We start from the raw sequence: 23,809 nt of genomic DNA on the forward strand, positions 1-23,809 counted from the left end.
AATTAGGCATTGTTACCCCATTTGACAAGTGAGATAATGGAAGCACAGAGATAAAGTAACATGTCTAAGGTCATACAGCTAGTAAGTGCCACGGAGAGAGGCTGCATTCTTAATTAGTAACACTATTCTGCCTCTAATATAGTTTACTAAAAATAAAAACACAGCCAGAATTTAAATAACTTTGGTATAGTAGCCCAGATAAGTAAAATATTTATAAATGTGCTTAATTATAAAAACTAGAGATTTCTTTATAAGATTTATTTTCTCAGGGGAAAAAAAAAATTCTTGAATGTGTGAATGAGGAAATAAGTAGAGCCACTCCCAAATTAAAACGTGGGGGGCGGGGGGGGGGGGGGCCGGAACGACAACACAAGAGAATTTCCAAAGTCAGAGTTCAGTAAGATAAAACTGATACTCTTATTCTTTGGTTTCAAATAGCTCTTAGAAGCAAAAGAAAAGACCAGGTAATGACTAAAAAAAATTCCACCTTGTTAAAAATACTACTGTGAGATTTTGCTAGATGTGTCTACTGTCTTTGGAAAAATTAAAAAAAAAAAGTCTCCCACACAAGTAAACTAGTCCCTATCACTGAAAAGATTTAAATATCAATTCTAAAAATAGCTGCTTCTGATTTTGATATTTCAAGTCCTTCCAAAAAACAAGCTTTTTACTTAAAAAAAAAAAAAGCTAACACTAAAATAGGCCCAGGAATACTTATTTTAATATATATTTCATGTTTTTAATAATTAAAAAAATATTATCCTAAATGACAAAAGAAATCCTAACAGAAAATATAAGTATATGGTCATTCTAATCTCTTAAATTAAATGCACGAAACATAAAAATTAACTCACATTTGTATAGCACCTTAAAGTTGACAATGCGCTTTTACATGTACAGGTTAAAATGTTTAGGTAATGTACACAGACTAACGTTTTACTGTTAATGCAAATTATATAAGCCATCACATAAAAACTATGGGGAAATATTCTTTTAAGTTACTTGTTATTTTTCATTATAAATTTGTGTTCAGTATCTGACTCTGAACTTTTACAACATCCTTAAAACAAATATAGCCTTCCTTAACCTCCTCTCCCCCACTGGCCTAGCAAACTCAGAGTAAATCAAGTTAGGGAAAAATTACACCCTCTTACATAAATATAAAGCCATAAAGATAAGCAAAGCTCATAAAAGAAAAAAGTCTGGGATGAGGGAGTTAATCAAAAATTGTATATATTTCAGTTCTAATTTAAGCATTATTCATGATCATAGTTTCATAAGAGCCTCAAGACAACTATTTCACAGTGCTTCCCATTTTAACTCAAAAGCAAAGCTAAAGAATGTTGGATTTGGAGGAGAATAATCTAAGTTCAAGGGGAAAAATGTGACGGTAATAGAAGAAAACTCTAGTTATAAAATAGACTCTTTAGAAATAAAGTGTCATTGGATAATTTAACAGGTATACCGTCAGATACTTTATGTTTAGAAAATGATGTTTTGTTTTGTTAAAATGGTACATACTTTGTGCAGAATTCCTCCTCTCCCCAAATATTCTACCTGTCCCCAGCAGCACTAAATTTGGATTCCCAAGTTTTCCAAAGGAGAATACAGACAATTTATTCAAAACGCTGGACTTTGTGAGCCCTCCCATATCACTATCCTCAAACAAGCTCTTCTCAAACTGTTTTCCTCCTTTCAACATATAAAATCTCAAAGAGATCTCATGGCTACTCTATAGTCATACCCAAGTAGATATATGTATTAACAATAAATTTCTTTGCAGAAATTAAAAATTTACCTGGATCTAAATCAAAATTTTATTCTCTCATTTAATTTTGCTACCCTCACCCCCTCTAGGACTCCTAAGCTGTTATTCTCAAGGGCCCTGTAAGTTTCTGGAATAGCAAGAAGGGGCTTTAGAGGAAAAGGGAACAGCCTTATCAGACTGACTTGACTGAAATCTGATGTGACAGTTAACAAGGTGATCGGGTAACCTGGTCAACATCAGAAGCCTAAATGCTACCTCTTCCCTGTAGTTCGTTCCTGTTGCAAACTTCTCTAGCTGGCCAGCATGGGTCACTTTGACTCTCCAAGTCGATCTTTTCAAGACAAGTCAACTTCAGCTACCTTAGGAAAGTGCACCTGGCCCACGGGAAACTCCTGCATCACTGACGCACTGAACGCTGAACGTGCAGGCCTTTCCCACAGCGCCCTTCCTTCATTCTGCTGACACAGGAGCACCTCCAGCTGCTCTCTGATTTTTTAGTCTTTTTCAGGTGACAGCAAGGTACCAGTCTATTTGTCTCCCAAACCTCATGTTCAACTGAGAATCTCCCCCTGAAGCCCCCCAGTCTGGATGAAGGAAAGGGGAAATATCACAGCATACAGTACTCTCTCCAAAGTTCTCACATGGGATCCCTCTCATGAACTCTTGTATTTTCTTTATATGGCTCAGAGGTGAGTGATGGGTTAGCTGTAGCAACAGTCACCTCAGGGAACCCTTTCTGCAAATCCTGCATGAATGGTATAGCACCACAATGCTAAGTGTCAGTTACTTGCAATCTATTGTTCTCAGATTTAGGGTCGCTGAATAAAGTGAGAAGAGTTCCACTTTAACTACCGTCACAATTTTACTTCCAGGTAATATAAGCAGGTCACAGCAGGCTAATGCTCCCTGTTGCAACAACTACGGGGGAAAGATAACAGCAACAGCAACAACAAAAAAAACCCAGTTCAAAGCCAATGGAGAGCTATCAAAGTATATAGATCTAAATGAACAAAAACTGTGAGAAGAGGGAACATTTCTAGTAAACTGACTGGTGTCTGTCATTTCCTTCCCTGGGGTCATCTGCAGACTCTAGGCACAGGCTGAGGATCAGGCTTGGTCTGGGAAGAGAAACTCCACTGAAGAAAATAACCGTCAAAACTTTGACAGTCACAAGAGTCTCCTCCCTCAAAGGTGTCTGCCTGATTTTGAAGGCGCAAGCAGAGGGGGGCTTAACAGCCAGACTTCAACTACGGAAAAAAGGGTAGAGGTGAACCCCCCCATAGTGTTTGAAGGACAGAGACCTGCCAGGCTTTCTTTCAAAATCCTAGGAGAGCCTTATTTGCAGAAAAGGTATGTGCCAGGGGTAGACTAAATCAAATTAAAATGGCCACCAAGCCTCAACCCAGGTCATTCCCTGGTAAGATTGAGGTGATCAGCCTCTCTATCTACCTGACATAGGAAAGGCCAATTACTCTTTGGGGAGAGTATCATTTGCAGCATCTATAATTCTCTTGTATGCAACATATGACATACAATCAAAACTGCACCGCATATGAAGAGGCAGGAAAACGTGATGATAAAAGAACGAACAGACAATAACAGAAGCGGACTGAAAGATGATCCAGATATTAGAGATGACAGGAACCATAAAATAACTATTCTAAATATATTAAGAATTCAGGAAAATAGGAAAAAACACGAATTTCAATAGCGATTAAGAATCTATAATGCCAAAGAAATATACTAAAAATGAAAAATAAATTTGAAATTAAGAACTTATGGGATGTGTTTAACAGAAGACTGGACACAGCACAAAACAGGACCAGTAAACTCAAAGTGAAGCCAACAGAAAATATCCAAACTGAAACAAGAAAAACAAAAAGAATGTAAAAAACAGTGTACGAGACATGTGGGATCCAGTCCTTTTAGCCTAAATACCAGATAAGATGTAAAGCAAGACTGAATTGAAGGCTACCACTGTTTGGATTTTAAAAGACTTTTCTGTAATTCTTCCTGGATTATCCAGAGAAGTAAAAGAGTAGGAATACGAAATTAAAAACAAAAGTTGACAATCTGCATAAGGTTTAAGTCAATTATGTGTATATATATTTACATGCAATATATTGTAATATGTGCAGTCAAACTGTAACAATTCTACCTAATAAACTGAAATATGAAAAAAAAGTTTGCATCAATTACTCTGATGTTTAAAAACTTAGAAGATGGAAAACAAAATCCAAACGTCAGTGACAGCATTAAAAAGAAACACATTCTCCTGGAAACATATACAAGACACCAGTACCACACCTGGGTGAGAAGGGTGACAACAGGTGTAGGAGGCAGACAGTTTTCCACTGTATAATCTGTGTTTGCATTTACAATCATGTACACATACTACTTTATGTTGTTAAGGAACATACTTTTTTAAAGAAAAAACAGAAATAAATACATGTATTAGAATGTTAAGAAAATAAAAATAAAAATATAATTGCCCATTAACAGAAAAACTGACTTAAAGGGTAAAAAAAGGTAGACAAGAATAGTCTAAGTATTGCCCAAAAGTCCTATTTAAGCATATAATTGTGCTGACTATAACAGTAACACAGACTTTTATATATAAATATTAGGAAAAAATTACAAGAGATTTCTTTTTTCAGGTAATCTACAAATAACCACTATTAATAATTTGGCGTATTTCTTAAGTTTCATATTAAGTGTTAACATTTTTTAAAGTATGCTTTATGAAGTTAAGAAGACTCCTATTTCTAATTTGTTAACATCAATAAACACTGAATTTGATAGAAAGCTCTTTCTAGACCCATCAAGATGATCAGTGTTCTTAAATACACAGTTTATCACATTAACGGATCTCCTGTAGTGGAATCACACTTGCATTCCTGCAATAAACCTTACCTAGTCATGATTTTGTGATTTTGGTTTTATAATTCTAGTTTTTGATACATTATTTATAATTTTTGCAGTTATTTTTATGAGTAAAAATGGCATAACCTTCACACACACAGCCTTTCACACCTGCCATGTCTCCCCTCTCCCACTTTGCCCTCCCAGGACACCCTTCACCAATTCTCCCCTCCCACCGTGCTCTCAATACACAGCGCCATCTGGATGAATCGAGCTTCTCCTGACTAAATTCCTCCTTTACATCCATCAAGATTCAACCAATCTCTGTCCAGGAGGAGAACTTTCCACAAGCTGCAGAGTAGGCAAGGCTCCCCTCCTCTGGACACAGCTCCTTGAGCATACATACATCTTTCAGAACACTTACTGCACATTACGAAATGATCTTCCTTATTTGTTAAAGTTTATCTCCCTTACTAGAGAGTAAGCAACTCAAGAACAAAGACTATACTTTAACTCCAGTCATCACACATGGGGTGGGCACTTAATAAATGTTTACTGAACTGAAATACCTGAAGTTATACAATGACAAATCAACAAATACAGCTTGACTTACGCTTAGCCAATTCATTAGCAAGTCCTGTCAAGTTCAACTTCCATCCAAATCCGTCCACTTCACGTGTTAGCACCATGCCAGCCCAGCCTCTGGCATCTCTATTTTGTATTACTTTAATAGCCTCTTGATTTCCTTGCTTCCAGACCACTATACCAGTCTACTGCACACGTGAGTGCACACGCATGCGCGCGCACACACACACACTTTCTCTCTTCCCTGCCCCAACCACTCGTATCCAGCAGCCAGAATAATCTTTGTAAAATATAAATGTAAAAAAAAATCCTTTAAAAATGGTTTTAAACTTAAAAAGTCCACTTAAAAACTGTATTTCCACTTTATTTGCTTTCTATTATATTTAGACTAAAATTCAAACTCCCACAGTGCCCTATGATGCCCTATATGACCTGACTCCTTCCAAGCCTTGTTCTCATTCTGTACCACTTCACCTCTACTGCAATGCTATACATCCTCCAGGCCCACCTCAGCATCTTTACACTCACTCCTCCCTCTGCCTAGCAGACTGCCCTCAGCTAGCTGCTACTTCTGAAGGCTCAGCTTAAGTGTCACAATCCAACCCGAAGCAGCTTTTTTTCAGTCATTGTTTTCTTTGTACTCATTACCATTTCAAATTACATTAATTTGTCCACTTGTTTCCTATGTACATCTATCCCTCAGGAGGGTAGGAACTTTGGGTTTTGTTCATACTGTATCCCATGTGCCTAAAACCAGTCTCTTGCATACAGCAAGCACTCATAAGCATTTCTAAACGAAAGAATAAACTAAGAAAAGTGACTCATTTAAAAACTACATGAAAACAAGTAAGGTAAGAGAAATGGATAATTAATCTACCGAAAAAGGCAGGACACATTTTAGTGTCAGGATTTGCAAGCAGACAGGCTGGCGTTACTGGGATCTATTATCAACAAGCACCCAGAGTGTATTTCCCAAAACTCATTAGGAACATGTCAAGTAGAATGGTTTCATATGCCATATGCTAGCCTATTTCTACGACACTGCAAATAATCGTTTTCGGAAATGCTATAAACTGTCACTGCCCAAAACCCTGTAATGTAACAAACAGTTGTGCACATTAAAACACTTAAAAAACCACTAGCCACTTTATTTTTAAAAAAGTATTTCTGATATTGATAATGATCTATAAATGATTAAATTTATACTAATAAAACTTCAACCTCTTAAATAACAGGTCTTTCTAATACGAGAGGTAGGTCTTCAAGAGAGGTTCTAACTACCTGTGACACCTAGGAAGCTGCCTAACATACTGTTTTCTTAGAAGTAATGCTGAAACTCAAACAAAACTATATAAAATTCATCGCAATGTTAGCAGCTTCTGTTAACTCCTTACTGACTAAAGTTTTGACCAAGGGAGGAGAAAACTGCCAGTCCCTACTGCACTAGTGATAGAAACATCTTGGAATCTTTATTCAAAAGTCATTCTATCAGAGAGATTAGGATAACATACCATGAAGCCTTTGGGCAATGAAGGTAAATGAAGACAGTGAAGATAAAACTTAATACAACCTAAGGGTTTTATTTTGCTTGATTAAACTTTCTCGCTGTTCAAGAAAATGATTTACAAAATAAATAAGTCTTAATGAGTCAAACAAATTAATACGACAGGTTAAAAACAGCTGTCATATTTTAATAATCACAGTTGACAGGTGACTTGAAAAGTAACAAAATTCCAGTAACTTTCCTTCAGATTCCTTTAAGCAATTTTCAACAGCATGGCCATCAAACTTCTGCTCTAACAACACTTACCTTGGTATGGTAACACATTTAGTATTACAATTCTGAGTGGTGATGGCTTTCTCTAGCTCATCTAATCGTCCTGTTTTCTTTAGCTTCTTCACCAAACTTTTAACTGCTTTCTCACACCACTTCTCTTCCTGTCCATTCTGCTCTCCTCCACCTGCTCCTCCAGATCCACCGGCTGACTTCTTCCAGCCCAGCAGTCTCTTCACAACTGGTGGAGTGAATGGCAAGATGGACGACATGTTCTTACCAAAGGCAGTGATCCACACTAAGAAAATATCCTCTTTAATCTAACCTAGAAAAGATATGGAAAGGGTAATTTAGAGACTAACTTTACAATCAACAGTAATTTCAACACAGTGTCAAAATCAAATTACAAAATGAAACAGAAGTTCAAATTATTACTTTCACAACAGACTTATAGAAGTTATCTTTTTCACCCACGAAAATGTCTTTACTAATTTAAATGAACTGTGGAAACAAATCATTCTAAAAACAAGACAGTGTTCTAAGTGGGCAAATATAATAATTTTGCAAGTAAAATCTCTTATCAACACTGGACAAGTTTATCATCACCCATGCTACTTTATTTTTAATTTTTAATGGAATCAAGAAAATATTTTCACCAAAAGAAAGTTTTCCTCACTTTTTTTTAGAATTTCAATCTGTTCTCAAAACTGAAAAAAAAAATATTTTAAAAAATTTACCAGCCCAATTTCTCCAGTTTTAAACTTTCATAACTAAGTATCATAAAGTAAAATCTAAAGTTGTAACAAAGGAAAAGGCATAAGAATAAAAAACTAAAGGTAAAGAGTCTGTGAAGAAAAGATTTGGTTCATTTTACCAACCCTTGAGAAGATTTTTAATTAAGGCTCTTTTAAAAAATATTATTTTCATTTTTATCTAAGTAACAATATGCATAGTGAACAAAGTCAAACATAGCTCCTCTTCTCACATCGTGATACAATTCTTTACCATCTTTCAACTTTCATTCTTGCTATTTATACCTCAGTAATGGTAGCCTTTGAAAATATCCAGTTTAGATATTGATTTTTCTATGGAAAATGAGGATTTATTTTTTTGCTTTCCTCCAACCTTAAAAATAATTATCTCCCAACTGTAGTTTTGTACCTGATGATGTTAGTAGTAAACTACTATATAACTATGTTTCCCTTTTTGTACAACTCTTTCTTTTCCCCAGAGTTAATTATGCCATTTTTTCATTTTCCTAGTTTTCTAAGCCTCTACCATAAATTTTACCCACACTCTTTACAAGCCCCTCAATTAAAACAACGTCAATGGCTTTAATCTCAAAGTAAGAGACAAGATCATTTACCACTTGAGGATGAAGTGGAGAGTTCAGATTTGAGAAGAATGGAAAAGATTTAGAAACCTAGCTCCGCGAAACACTGTAGAAAACCAACTAGAGTGAAGTGAGATAACAAATTTTATCAGGTGTTTGCCAGACTGTATATCAAAAGTACTCCACGAAGGAGATCCACTTCTAATAGCATGTAGAAAGCCACAGCAGACACTCTAGCAATCAAAACAAGTCAGATAAGCTAATAAATTATGGTTTTTCTGAACCCATCACAAAGTTAAAGATGCAAAGTAACCTCAGTGGAACTAATTTCCAGAAAGTGTTGAGTCTTGATAGAAGAGGGGCCCACAGATGGTCTCTTTCCTGGTGGAGTGGCTAGGAAGGAATAATCCTACCACAGATGAGGGTAAGGAGAAATCTGCCTAGATTTCAATACATTTTAACAGCAACGTGTAGGCTGACAAGATACATCAGAATTCTAAGGATTCCATGGAACAAATATGCCCCACTCAACCACTCAGTCCCTCAGGTCTCCACCAAGCGTTGGGCAAAAATGCCAAAAGCTGGAGGACAAGGCTGGAAAGCTGCGAGATACCCTACGAAGCTTAAGGTCTTCCTCAAATGCAACGCATCTGTCTTTGAGGGGGTTGGGGGGAGGTGAGGGGAGAGGAAATGGACAGGAGAAGTGAGAGAAATCAATCCAGGAGGCTCCAGACATTCAGCTACCAAGGAATGAGGTGGTACAGGAGAGCTAGAGCTGAGACAAAAACTTCTACCCACTCTCGAAACTGTACCACCAAGCCTGGGGTAGGAAAGGACTGCCAAGAGGGAAAACTGGAAGGTATTAATAGCAGAGAGATACCCCACTAGGCATAACAGCCCAGGGCAGGACTGGGGAGCAAAAAGAACTCCAGAATGACCAAGGACCCAAGAGCTGGGCTGTAAAACAGAGAAATCACCCACAATTCAGAAAGCTGAGGACTCAGATATAAAGCATAAGGAGACAACTGAAATTACACTAAGACAGCCAATCGTGCAGAAAGTAAAGCTTTAATTCTACTCTCAAAATACCTGAACTAATCAAACTAAAGTTGCAAATAAGCCCAGAAATTGCACGACTACACACACGTCTTATTGACTTAGCCCCATAGTAATGATGGGCCATTTGGGGAAAGTAAATTAACATATTCTTCAGTCTACACTGGTTTTACACAAATATTCAGCACCGAATCAAAAATCACAAGACAGGGAGAGTAGCAAACCAAAGTCAAAAGATGGAAGTATTAATATATCAGGGAGGGCCCAGATTTTTGGATTATCAGACATAGACTTTAAAATAACTATGGTGAAAACTGATGGAAGAAATAAACAAGAATAATGAAACAGAGAATTTCATCATACACATTGAAGTTATAAAAAAAGATCACAGACAAATGCTAAAAATGAAAAATACAGTATCAGAAATTAAAGATTTCTTTAGATGGATTTAGTAACAGACAGAAGTGAGCAGTAAACCTGTAGACAGGCCAAATTAAAGTGCCCAGATTGAAACACAAAGAAAAAAAAAAGTATGGAAAAATCCTAGAACATCCAAGACCAAATGTCATTTGGGCCTTAAGTGGAGTTTAATCGGAGGCTCAGAAGGAGATGAAGGAGAGAATGGGCAGAAAAAAACCTAAGAGATAATGGCCAAGAATGTTTCAGAAATGATAGCAGATATCAAACCACAGATGCAAAGGAAACATACCACAGTCAATCTGCTGAATATTAAAAACAAAAGTAGAGATGACAGATGAGTGTCAGCTAGGATGGCAGTTAAGAATCCCAGGAAGACCCAGGCAAAAGGGGAATCTGCACTCACTCACTTCTTTTCCAAAGACCTCAAATGAGTTTTCTTGAAAAATAATGGCATGTAACAAGAGATGGGAGAGAGCTCCTCCCTTTTAAGTGCTACCTTGTATGAAGCAAAAGCCTTCAACCAGGAGAGAAGACGCAGGAAAGCCTCCCACACCCAGGGCCCGAGGAAGGATCCTCTGCTTCAAAGGGAAGAGCAGAGCAAAAGCACTGCTGATGTGAGTATAAAATGGTGCAATACCTTTGGAAAACTGGCAAGCTCCTAAAAAGTTAAACAGCTACCCTACATAACAATTCCACTCCTAGATATACATTCAAAATAAAATAAAAGTAAAAACTTCTGTTCACAAAAAGAGACTTGTACAAGAATGTGCATAGTAGACATACTCATAATAGCCCCAAACTGGAAAACAGCCCTAGTATCAAGAAAACTGAAAAAATAAAACAGTGGTTAATTCATACAACGGAATTACTGCTCAGGAACAAAAATGTGTGAGCTACTTATACACTCCCACAACATGGATGAATCTCAGTAATATTATGTTGGACAAAAGACACACAAAATATATACTGATTCCACTTATGACTTCCAACAACTAGGGAAACTAATCTAGTAAAAGAAGTCAAAATGACAGTCTCAGGAAAGGGGAAGAACACAGAAATGCTTGATCAAGGGCACAAATACCCTCCTGGGACAATAACATTTTTTCCTATTTTATTCTGAGAAGTAATTATATGTGAATACACAATTAACAAGACTCACAGAACTGAACATTTAAAATTTGGGCATTTATCACACGTAAATTACAATTCAAAAAACAATTATAAAGCATCTGGACAAATACACTAAGAAGTTCCTAGATAATCGAAGTTAAAAGGATTTCTTTATTTAAGAACTTCTCAAAGCTTTAATATGCCAGCGTATACTATAAACCTCAGAAGGGAGGAGCTGGCAACTGACCAAAGATGCAAGCCTAGAGGTGTCTGCCCACAACTTGGGGGCGAGCCTCTGCAAACCCATCTAGTATATGCTGGGATACAGTGCCGGGGATGTGTGTGTGTAGGGGGAGGATGTTAAAATTATTATTTGAGAACAAAAATTGAGCCCAAATGACATCCAATCACAAATATATTTGGGGCAGTGGTGCCAAGGTTGCTGTAAAAAAAAAAAAGTAAGTATAATTTACTTAAAAAAAAAAGATATGTACATAAGTAAGTGTATACAAAAATGCTATACATTGTAGTATACCAAATACTATGATTAAAAAATGCTACAGTATGTAAAACTACAAAGTGGCAAAATAAAGCAAACAAAACTACATCAAACACATGTAATAATCCACCAAAGCAGACATCTGAAACAGCCGGGCAGCAAAAGCTGTACTCGGCTACCTTTGACCTCAGCTGAACTCCTACTGTGCCACAAAGTATGCTCTGGTGGAGCCAACTGTGTGAATCTCAATACCATGTGACAGTCTTATCCAAGCACAAAGAACATGCTTATTAATTCAACCTTTGGAAGGGAGAGGCATCACAAAAGTGACACCACAGCAGAAGTCGGAAAGAGACACATGAGAGATAACACCAAGCAGAAAGTGCAGCACATTTTCTAAAGACAGGAAACATTTCACAAGTTACCAAAGAAAAATGTAGGTATTGCTGGAACATGGAGTACAAGGAAGCAATGTGGGAGGAGAGAGGGGAGAGTCAGGCCAGCCCAGATTTAAAAATGGAAGACAGAAGTTAGTGCTAATGGTTAGAGTATTACTTCACTGATTTCAGAAAAAATTCACATTACATTACTGGCCAAGGAAAAGGAAGATTCAAAGATAACTTCTCCTAACCAATGTAACTGAGCAGTGCGGAATGGCGTGGTAATCACTATACAGAACGCAGAGACAGAAACAAATCTGAAGGCTAAGATTACAGGGTCAGTATTAATACATGGCTTTACATAAATAACTGCGTTCACCACATGACCGGGGGCAGCAGAAAATATGGCAGAGGCTCAGGAGAGAGGGTAGTCAGCACAGAGATAAGAGGGTACACCCAAGCAAGGCACAGACAAGAACCCTGCAGAGCGGTGCAGGTCTCTAGGGTTGGTGTCTGCGGACCCTCCAGGCACTGTTTCAGCCCCATGCCAATTTTATCCTTACAACACTTCGTGAGTTATACGAGATCCCTGTCCCTTGTGAAAAACTAACAGAACAAGCAAACGTAACAAGAATCTGAAAGTGCTTAAGCCTTTAGTTCAATTAATCCACTCATGAGAATTCAGTCTAGAAAAAGGAATAAAAATTAAATTTTTATATGATCAGTAAAAATGAAAGCGATTCCCAGTGTTAGGAAGAATCTGAGTTCAGGCTCTCTGTTACACTTTTGTAGGAGAAATGTTTCTTCTGAGTTAAGATGTATTCTTGGGGATCTGAAAGTCGGGCTATAAAACTTTTACAATTTTTTTCTTCGTGGAAATGAAAATACAAAAAGTTTAAGCCCATTCATCTGAACGACCTCATGACCTAGTAATGCCGCATGATTTCAGTGTCTCGTGTCTCAGAAAAGCAGTTATGACTACTTTGAACTATGTGATCACTTGAAGTTACCAGCAGTAACTTGTCATGTTAGTAACTATGGCTGGCTGACTCCTGGCTAATTATATCTGGAGAATTTTTCAATTATGCAATAAAATAAAGACTTTTCAGTAATGCTGATAATACATTTTAATTAGTTGAGTGTTTTATTTTAAAAAGCTAAGGTATATCATATTTGGGCTATGGTTTTGAAATGTAAATACAATGAATTTAAAAGGTTTTTACAAGGTATCGATTTCTCTGTGTTCCAAGCTGAAGACAAAATGGAGTAAGAAAATATGAAAATTAGATTTATGATCAAGTTGTATTCAAAAATGTGAATGAGTCATTTATATAACATACAGATTTCCTTCAATAGCATGGCAGCAAGCTCTGTACTAAAGAATTTTTTTTCCAAACATCTGTAAGAATTGAAAAATAGATTCAGACACTAGCTCTGTTCCTAACTCCAGCAATAAGTGATACTTACACAATGCAGGTTTCAACAGAATAGGCAGACTACCTTTACAACTAAATAAGAAAGTTTATCAAGTGATACTTTAGTAAAATTGGTATTCCAAGATTACTCACTGGAAAGTTTCAGTTAAGTAAGAGGTCTGATTATCTGGAACCAGCAAATAAAGCCTTCAAGCTATTAATAACTGAATACAAAGTTTTGCAAATAGCATCCTCTACATTTCTTATTAAACTACAGTTCATTTTCTTTGCAGTCTTCAGCTGTGCTGTTCTCTGCTTACTGTTTATATTCTGATATAAACCCTATCACTGAATATACATTACAAAAAAAACCCTCCAAATACTTAGAACGTTTTTTTTAGTCTTTTAGCATATACAAATTTATATTTTAATCTAACATCTTTTATGACACAACTTTGCTTCTTTTTAAAGAAATTCCTTTCTGCACCCAAATATAGTAGGAAACATTTATTAAGTGTTTATTCAATGACACAAGACACTGGTCTAAGAGTCAGGTAAGCATTAGTTCATTTAAATCTCCTAAGAATCCAGTGGTGTGGGTACTATTATTTACAAATGAGGAATGTGAAGCACAAAGAGATACCCTGATCTTATGAAGATACTGCTCCCCGACTCAGATATTCTTGCAGATATTTATTTCAGTTTTGCTTTTCACATTTAGGTTTCTAATTTATCTGGAATTTGTCTTTAAGGGGTGAGATGGTGATCTAAATAGCTCCTGTAGGGACAGCCTATTGTATCAGCATCATTTATTAAATGTTCAATTTTTCTTTAATAATTCAAAATGTCACTCTGTCACATATCAAGCCCCTAAAATAAATGTCTGAATCGTGGGCTTTACATTCTGTTCACTTGTGTACTTGCTCATATCGACACTACTACTGCTTTCAAGTAAGTGTGGTATCTGAGCCTTGCCTTATTTTTCAAATTCATGTTATATATTAGCTTGTCAGTTATCTGAGCTTGTCAAATTCCACTAAAACCCTATAGGACTTTGATTGGAAGTGCAATGAATTTATATTAATTTGTGGAGAACCAACATATTTACATTGAGTATTCCTATTTACGAAAATGAGATCTTTCCATTTATTTTGGACTTAATACCCACCAGTAAGTTGTCCAATTTTTCTTCTGAATTATGGTAAACAAATTATTGATAAACACACAGGGAAGACTCCTGCATCCAGGAAGACAACTTTTCTGCATAAAGTTCCTACACATCTCATTAAATTTACTTATTCCTCAAGGTATCGTAGTTTTATTGTGAATGGGGCATTTATTTTAAAAAATTAAATATTTCAGTCATACAAAAAATACATTGAAACACCTCTGGTCCTCCCATCCAGCTGTCAACTCTCAGCATTCTGCAGTAAATGATCAGATATAAGATGTAAGACATGGTAGATGGAGATAGCTAAAATCCCTGAAGAACACCTTTATGACCCCACTCCCTTCCCTCCTGCTTCTCAGAGATAATCACTATCTTGACTTTCCCGCACGGTCATTTAATGGTTTTGATATGTGTCACAACCATACAATAAAGTTTTGCATATTTTATAAATTTGTGTGGAAGTTTAATACTGTTGATGTCACTTCACTTTTTCCACTCGCTACTATAACTATCCATGCTGATACATACCTAGTCCTCACCTCCAGAGCACTCACTTTAGCTGTCTTATAGCATTCCACTGTATGACTCTATCACAGCTCACTGTCCATTCTTCTTTTAATGACTAGATTGTGTTCAATTTTCCAGGCTTACAAACTGCCATGAGTGGCCTGGCATATACGTTCTCATATGTACATGAAAGCTCTTCAAGGGCAGAAACCTCCAAACTTCTTGATCAAAAGAGAATCCCCGAAGTGAGAAATTTTACACTGCAACCTCCCTCTGTCTCTGGCTCTCTCTCTCTCACACACACAGACACACACACACAATTAAAACAGACATTTTACCATATATTACCCTCTGCTATTTCTCTAAACTGAGGATTGTGAACCATTAATAAGCATGAAATCAATTTAGTTTATCCTGAGAAGTATCTTTCTAAAAGAATAGAAAAGAAAAAATAGAAAAAGAAAATACAGTAGAAAACAGCACACTCAATTATTTCAAAAATTTTAATTCAGTCTGTGTTCTCATGTAAAATATATTTCCCACCGTGGGTCTGTCAAAATACACATGAAAGTCACTGTCTTAGGACATATACCAAGGAGTGGAAACGCGGCACAGTAGGCCATGCACGTATACAACTTCACCAAGTACTAGCAACGTGGTTATACCAACTGCCATTCCCACCAGGGAAATACCAGTTCTCATGTTACCCAGTATCACCAACACATTGTCTGGTGCCTCAAACTTCTGTCAAAAGGATGGGTGCAACACAGAGGGCTGTCGTTTAGCACTTCCCCCACTAAGAACAGTCTGAGGATATATGTTCATGTTTATTGACTTTTCAGGACTCTATTCCTTCGAATCATTTGTTCACACACACCAATCTTTTCTTAATTCACAGGAATTATTTATATATTCTGGATAATACTTTTATTGATTACACATGCCACATACGTCTTTACCCAGCAAGTGCCTTTTGATGGCCTTTATACTTATTTCACTTTAATATACTCAAATTTATCAGTATTTTAAATCATATGTACACATTTGTACCATCTTAAAAACCCTTCCATACCCTGTCACCTTTTAAAAAGAGTCAATGTGTAAAGCTTTGCTTTCCATACTTGTAATTCATTTTTGTGTATAGTGTGAGGTAGATACCTTCCCCTTCCCTAAAGAAATAATCAAGTATACCAGCACCCTGTATTGAATCTTTTCCCTAGTGATGACAGCTGCTGCTTGCGGTTCCAGGATTTCTTTCTTTCCTTCCATTAGTCTATATCTGAGACAAGTATCATCATGTCTTAACCACTAAAGCGATAGAATATGTCCTGGTATCCGATAAAGTGAATTCTCTTTCACCTTCTGGGATTTTCATTGGAATGACACTGAATTTACAAATAAGCAGAAGAAAAGTGACATTTATGATACTGTGTCTTCCATTCATAAACACAAGTATACCTTCTTATAATTTGAATTATATGGGCCTTACAATTTCCTCCATTAAGGTCCCACATCTTTTTACTCTTTCTTAGGTATTTCGTAGTTTGTGTTGCCATTTTAAAGGGTGGCTTTTTACAATTAAATTGATCCTTGCATAAAGAAACACAATGTTTTTTTTTCTTTTCCATTATGCTTTATTACAAGATACTGAATATAGTTCACTGCACTATACAGTAGGACCTTGTTGTTTATCTACTTTATATATAGTAGTTTTTAATCTGCTAATCCCAAACTCCTAATTTACCCCTCCTCCACTCCTTTTTTCCTTTGGTAACCCTAAATTTGTTTTCTATGTTTGTGAGTCTATTTCTGTTTTGTAAATAAGTTCATTTGTTATTACATTTTAGGCTCCACATGTAACTGATAATATATAGTATTTGTCTCTTTCTGACTTTATTTAGTATGATAATCTCTAGGTCCATCCATGTTGTTGCAAATGACATTATTTCATTCTTTTTCATGGTTGAGTAGTATTCCATTGTACATATACACCACATCTTCTTTATCTATTCATATGCCAATGGACATTTAAGTTGCTTCCATGTCTTGGCTATTGTAAATAGTTCTGGGTAAATGTATCTTTTCAAATTACAGTTTTCTCCAAATATATGCTCAGAAGTAGGACTGCTGGATCACACGGCAACTCTATTTTTAGTTTTTTTAAGGAACCTCCATACTGTTTTCCACAGTGGCTGTTATCAATTTACATTCCCACCAACAATGTAGGAGGGTTCCCTTTTCTCCACACCCTCTCCAGAACAATGCAATGATTTTTATATACAGTCAACCCTTGAACAACAAGGTTAGAGGTGCTACCCTCCATGAATCAAAAATGTGTCCATAACTCAACAGTTGGCACTCCATATCAGTTTTTCTGCTTGTACAGATTCAATCAACCATGGATGGTGCAGTACATATTTACCAAAGGAAAAAAAAAACAAACAAACCCATGAATAAGTGAGCTGGCACAGTTCAAAACTACATTGCTCAAGGGTCAACAATATTGACTTTTTAAAATCCACTTTATTAAGGCATAGCTTACGTACAATAAAACGCACAGATGTGAAATATATAATTCGGTGAGTCCTATTAAATATCTCCATATAACCACCACCCCAGTTAAGACACAGAACATTTCCATCATCTCAGAAAGTTTCCTTGTGTCCCTTTGAGGCAATCTACCCTTTACACCTCTGACTGCTATCAAAGTAATCTTATCTGTTCTAGAAATTCATAGAATTGAACTCATGCCGTATGTACACTTCTATGTCTAATTTTTAACCAACACCCTTTACTCAAATTAAGCAAGTCCTCTTATATTCCTAGTTTTCTAAGAATTTTTGTCAAGAATAGGTGCTGAATTTTATCATACACTTTTTCCCTTCACCCACTGAGATGAACATAGAGCTTTTCTCCTTCGATGTGTTAATGTGATGAATTTCACTTACAGGTCTTCTAGTGTTTAATCATTTTTATATTCCTCAGACAAACCCTAATTAGTCATAGTGTTTTTTTATTTTGAGCAAATACTAACATTTCACTTAATATTTTATTGCCATGTTCATTAGCGAGATGTGGCCTGTGTGTTTCCCTTCTGATACTACACTTATCCTAAGGAGGGAGGTATCAAGATTACGGTAGCCTAGCAAAATGATTTTTTCTACTGTCTTCTATGACATTTTGTATGCCACTGGAATTACTGATTCTTCATAAGTTTTCTAGAAATTGCCTATCTGGGATTTTCACTTGGGGTTTGGTTTTTTTGCTTTTGTATCTTTATTTCATTTTGGTACAGGTAATTTCCAACTATTAATTTAAATTTTAAAATTATAATCTAACCAAGTTTCTTATTCTTCAACCAATTTTGATAATTTATTTTGCTAGAAATTTCCATTCTACCTGTTCTTCAATCTAAAGGCAAAAAGCTGTTCACTGCATCCTTAGTTTTAAAATCTCACTTTGTCTGTAGCCCTAAGCCTTTTTCATGTCTCATACACTTGTGCCTTCTTTTTCTCCTCTATTGATGTTAGCAAACTTAGTTTTTTCAACTTAGTACCTTAGGCTTAGTTGTCCCAATTATATCTCTTTTTTCCTTCACTAGTATTTCTCAACTTTACTTCCTTCCTTCTTCTAACTCTTTACGTTGTATAGTTAACTCATTAATTTTTAGTTCTTTACTAAACATTCTTAATGCTTTAATAAACATTTAGGGTTCTAAGTTTCCCAGATAGACAGATGGATTTTTGTTGTATCTCAGTTTCGACAAGTAGTATTTTCATCATTTTATTCTAAACATTTTCTAATTTTTATGAGTTGTTCTTTACCCCATAAATTAAATTTGTTTTTCAGCATACAACTATGGATTTGGGAGTTGTTGCTATCCTCCTGTTACGTTTCTAACTTAACTGCACTGGGGTCCAAGGCACAAATTCTTAGGCATTTGTCAACACTTGCTTTGAGGTTTAGTACATAACCAAGCTTTGTAAAATTCCATGGGTACTTAAAAAGACTATAATTGTTCTGTAATTGTTGCCTGCTTGCTAACTGCACCTTTCCAACCCTATATAACCTTATATTTTTATCTATATTTTCTTAAATTACTGTAAGGTATGTTAAAATCTCCTACTATGATTATTATCCATTTGCTAATTTATGTTTGTAATTCTGGCAATGTTACCCTATAAATTGCTATAGACTGTCCCCACCGCACCCACCCAGCCCTGCACCCAAGTTCTTATGTTGAAACCTAATTTCCAATGTGATAGTATCTGGAAGTGGGGATTTTAGGAAGGGATTAAATCATGAGAGTGGAGCCCTCATGATTTGGATTAATGCCCTTATGAAAGGCACCCCAGGGAATTCCCCTGCCCCCTTCTGCCATATGAGGTTACAGCAAAAAGTCAGCTGTCCATGAAATAGGAAGTGAACCCTCACCAGACACCACATCTGCTGGCACCTTGAACTTGGAGTTCCCAGCCTCCAGAACTGTGAGAAATAAATTTCTGTTGTTTGTAAGTCACCCAGTCTATGAAATTCTGTTACAATAGCCCGAATAGACTAAGACATAGATTATGCCTCGTATATCTTTTCGCATTCCTTTTACTTTAAAACTATCATAGTTTCAGGTGTATCTACTAAAAAAGCACTTGGTAGGTTTTTTTTTTTTTTTTTAAGTTTTCATTCTCCTCTAACCAGCAAACTTAATCTAAAACTATGTAGTGGGTTCATGGAGATATTTAAGCTTATTTTTTAATCATTTTATTTTTGTCTTCTAATTCCTATGCAATTTCTTTGCTTCTTTTTTTCTCCTTTCCTGCCCTCTATTGGAATGATCAAATATTCTTCATTTCCACCCCCTCCCTCATCCCCACTGATTTGGAGCTATCCAGTCTATTCCAATTCTTTCAGGGCCTTATTTTTTTTTTTTTTTAAAAAAAAAAAAAGGAAAACTTTAATCAGTGGGTTGCAGGTAAAGACAGAAAAAAAAAAAAAGACAATCTCATGAAGACAGGGAGAAGAGCATGGAGAAAACAAGCAAAATTTTGATAACTGGAAAATGAGAGGAGGGTATAGCTCAAGTGCTAGAGCGCATGCTTCCCACGCACAAAGTCCTGGGTTCAATCCCCAGCACCTCCTCCAAAAAGTAAATAAGTAAACCTAATTACCTCCCCCGACAAAAAAAAATTTTTTTAAATGGTAACTGGAAAATGGATGGATGAGTAATAACTATGAACAGATCAGAGACTACCACTAACTCTAGGCTAGCTATGGGGAAACATCCTAATTTACACAGCAGAATCCTCAAAAGGTTAAGTAACAGACAAGCACCAGTCGTAGCAGGAACTGAGGGCCAGGAAGGAGGAAGGAGATAAAACAGGCAGCACTGGGTGAGAGATATTTGAGAAGCAATTAGCAATTAGATCCGCTCCACCACTCTATGCCACTGGGTAACTGCTCCCCTCTCTCTAAATGTTTATTCTTGGCAGAGTAAAACAGTCTACCTGGATGGACTAGGAGATGGCCTGGGTACCACCAGGAGCAGAGAGGGTGTAAATGAGCATGAGCATGCTAAATGCAGACACTCCCCAACCCCTTCCTCCACCAAGCTCTGACTCCCAAAATACTAGTCAGATCAAGACTCCTCTCTGGGGTACCTGATCAACCCAGGAGGACAGACATACAGATACTAATATTGAGAGTTTACCAACAAACAGCCCACTCAGATCACTCTACAATGAAACTGAAAGGAGACAAGCCTCACCCACATGCTTAGTTTCCAATCAGCTTTTTCGACCCCTACCTTCTTAATCAGAGACTACTTAGATTATCCAAGGAAAAGTACAAACAAAAACAGAAAAATGCAACTTCAAGAAGTTTGAGACTATACAGAGAAAGAAAACATTGTCAAAATCATCATTGTATCTAGCGAAATAAGAGAAGGCATAGCAACCCTGAAGCAAGAGCAGCAGCTTTACAAATGAAACATGTACAAAGGGAACATTCAAAGAATAAAGGAAGAGCTCCTGGACAGCTTGACAGCTCTAGATAGCAGAGATGGGGGGAGGGGAGCAGGGAGCAGTGGAAGGGTTGGAAGATAAAGTAGCGGAAATCTCCCAGAAAGTAGAACAAAAAGAAAGATGGAAAATGGTGGAGAAAAATGAAGAAAATTGGAGGACCAGTTCAGGAGGTCTAATGTCCAAAAAGGACCTCCAAACAGGCATCAGAGATGACAATGGAGGCAGGGCAGGGGGGAGATAGGAGAATTGACAATCAAAGGATTCAAGGAATATCCCCTGAACTGAAAGATGGAATTTTCCAGATTAAAAAGGCTCATCAAGACCCTAGGACATTGGATGAAACACATCAACATCAAGGCTGCTGGCTAGGAAACTTCAGAATGCTCAGGACAAAGGAAGTGCCAAAAGTCTCCAAAGATGAATCTTTTAAAAGGTCATTTAGAAAAGAATCAGAATAGATTCGGTTTTCTCCACAGTAACACTAAGTGAAGTCAAAAGAGCAATGCTCTCATAATTCTGAAAAACATTTATTTTCAACCTAGAATTCTATTATCCACCCAGCATCAGATAAAGGTAATTTCAGACATGTGACATCTCCAGATATTTACCCAACACATTCTCTCTCAAGGAAAGCCTTGAAGGATATGTTTCATCAAAAGAAGGGAGAGAAAAGAACAGGGGCTCAAACAAAGGAGAAAGGGTAAGGAACCCCATAAGATGAGAGTGACGGGGATCCCAGGACAACTGCTGTGTAGCAGGTGTAGGCAATGGGTGCAGACTGGCGTAGGTTCAAAAACACGTAACAAGAATAATACCAGGCTTCTCTCCAAAGTGGACAAACATCTTAACAGTCAATGGAGGCATGACTTGCACTGATAAGACTCACAATGATCATGGTAAATGGCTGAGAGTGAATGTGACAATAAAGAACTGCCTGGCACCTTTGAACCAACATTGAGATTTCTGACCCTAAAGATTATAATGCAAAGGAAAAAAACTCTACCTGATAAAAGGAATTCTCATATATTTAGACGTGTTTATATATACATAGAATTTCTTTAGGCCAGTGCCGTCCAACAGAGATAGGATGCAAACCACACAGGTAACTGTACATTTTCTACTAGCTACGTTAAAAAAAAAAAGTACAGTAAAAATAGTTACAAGTTATCAGTTAAATAATTTAATAAATTTACCCCACTAAACCTAAAATACTATATTCAAGGTATAATCAACACGAAAGATGGGACTATTTTACACTCTTATTTTCTTAATTAGGTGTTATAAATCTAGTGTGTATTTTACACTTGCAGCCCATCTCAATTTGGGCTTGCTACATTTCAAGAGTTCAAGGGCCCCATGTGGCTAGTGGCTACCTACTGAATAGAGCAGCTCCAGAAAGACACACAAGAGCCTAGTAACAGTGGTTACACTTCCAGATAGTGGAACTGGGTATGAGGAGGTAAGAGATCTGAGGGAGGATTATTTTCATTATTTACTATTTTGTTCCTTTTGAATTTTGCACCATATGCACTTACTACCTTCAAAAAATGAATAAAGTACATTCTCTAAAATAAATACACAAATGTAGGTATTTCTGACCTGCTTCCAGAAATCTATCCTATCTATGTGGATAATGATGTATAAACAAAATTATTTGTTGTAGCACTGTTTTTAATACTGCAAGACTGGAAATAACCGTGTCCATCAATAGACTGATGAAATATATTATAGACACTCATAAAAAAGAATACTGTGCAACCAAAAGAAAAAGTAAAAAGGTACTCAGTAAGTACTAACATGGACTAACCTACGAGACGCATTATTAAGCAAAATATAGGACCATGTGTACTAACAGGCAATATATGCACAAAGTTGCTCCTATTATGCATAAAATCTCCGGAACAATACAAGAAAACCTAGTTAAGCTACTTGCCTTTGGAAAGGCAACTGGGTGGCAAGGGACAGGCTGGCAAAGACTTTTCACTCCATATCCTTTTTTATCTTTTGGTGAATAATATATTACCTATTTTTTAAAAAATCCACCCTTCTACATCCAGCTAGTGTCTGCTTTTTATTTTACCCAGCTTGGCCTTCATGTGATTCTAAGTCCATCTACAAAGACTAGTGTTTTTCTAGTTCTTCCATAGAGACGCGCGCACATGCGTGCGCGTGTTTGTGTGTGTGTGTGTGTGTTAGCATACTGTTCCCAGTTTTATCTCCTTTTGCACAGCTTTTCCTTGCCACTGATTTTCTAAGTTTCTGTTACCTGGAGACTTTTCTCTCTCTCTCCCCCTCTAGATCAGCTATACACATAAGAGAAAAAAAAACAACATTTTATCCAACATTTGTAGCAGATGGAATGAGCCTAGTCTATGCCTGTTTGTGTGATCTTAAGAAATCTAGATAAAGAGAGTATAGTCAATGATGGCAAACACTGAAGAAACCAGTAGGATAATTGAGAAAAGACTGCTAAACTTGGCAATTCTGAAATCAGTGATGACTTCTAAAAGGGCAGTGGGAAGAGGGATATGAAAAAGAGCAGTAAAAGACACTTCATGAAGTTCAAGTCTGGAACAAAGAAAAGTCGTCAAATACAGAAAGCAAATGTAGATTTCAAATGTCTTCAAACTGCAAATACAAAATATTCCCCAAATACCTATATATTTATTTCAAAAGAAAATCAACTTATACATTTCAACATAAAATACTTGAAATGTGACAGTGCTGCCCCTTAAAGAACACCCAAGTTCTTGCTGATATAGTATATACAACCACTATCAGATCTTTGCCAATTCGTGTTCAAACATGCATCACCCAAGGTAGGGAAAAAAGCAAGATTACTAAGGACCTGGATTTTTACAACTGTTTTAGTCAAAGAAACCAAGATAATAGAAAGCGTTAAAAAATAAAAA

At 36.6% G+C, this 23,809-nt stretch overlaps 1 protein-coding gene across 5 annotated transcripts in view; it reads right to left on the minus strand.

Annotated features, from left to right (window-relative positions):
- Positions 1 to 23,809, minus strand: part of SMAD2 (SMAD family member 2) — a 70,454-nt gene that overhangs the window by 39,359 nt on the left and 7,286 nt on the right. For all 5 annotated transcript variants that reach the window (XM_031441962.2, XM_064480323.1, XM_031441960.2 and 2 more), the window contains one exon: positions 7,026 to 7,314. In XM_031441962.2, the coding sequence (XP_031297822.1) occupies positions 7,026 to 7,261 (236 nt within the window). In that variant the 5' untranslated portion in view covers positions 7,262 to 7,314. The remainder of the gene's footprint in view (positions 1 to 7,025; positions 7,315 to 23,809) is intronic.

Source organism: Camelus dromedarius, chromosome 28, assembly GCF_036321535.1.
Source record: "Camelus dromedarius isolate mCamDro1 chromosome 28, mCamDro1.pat, whole genome shotgun sequence".
Lineage (NCBI taxonomy): Eukaryota > Metazoa > Chordata > Mammalia > Artiodactyla > Camelidae > Camelus > Camelus dromedarius.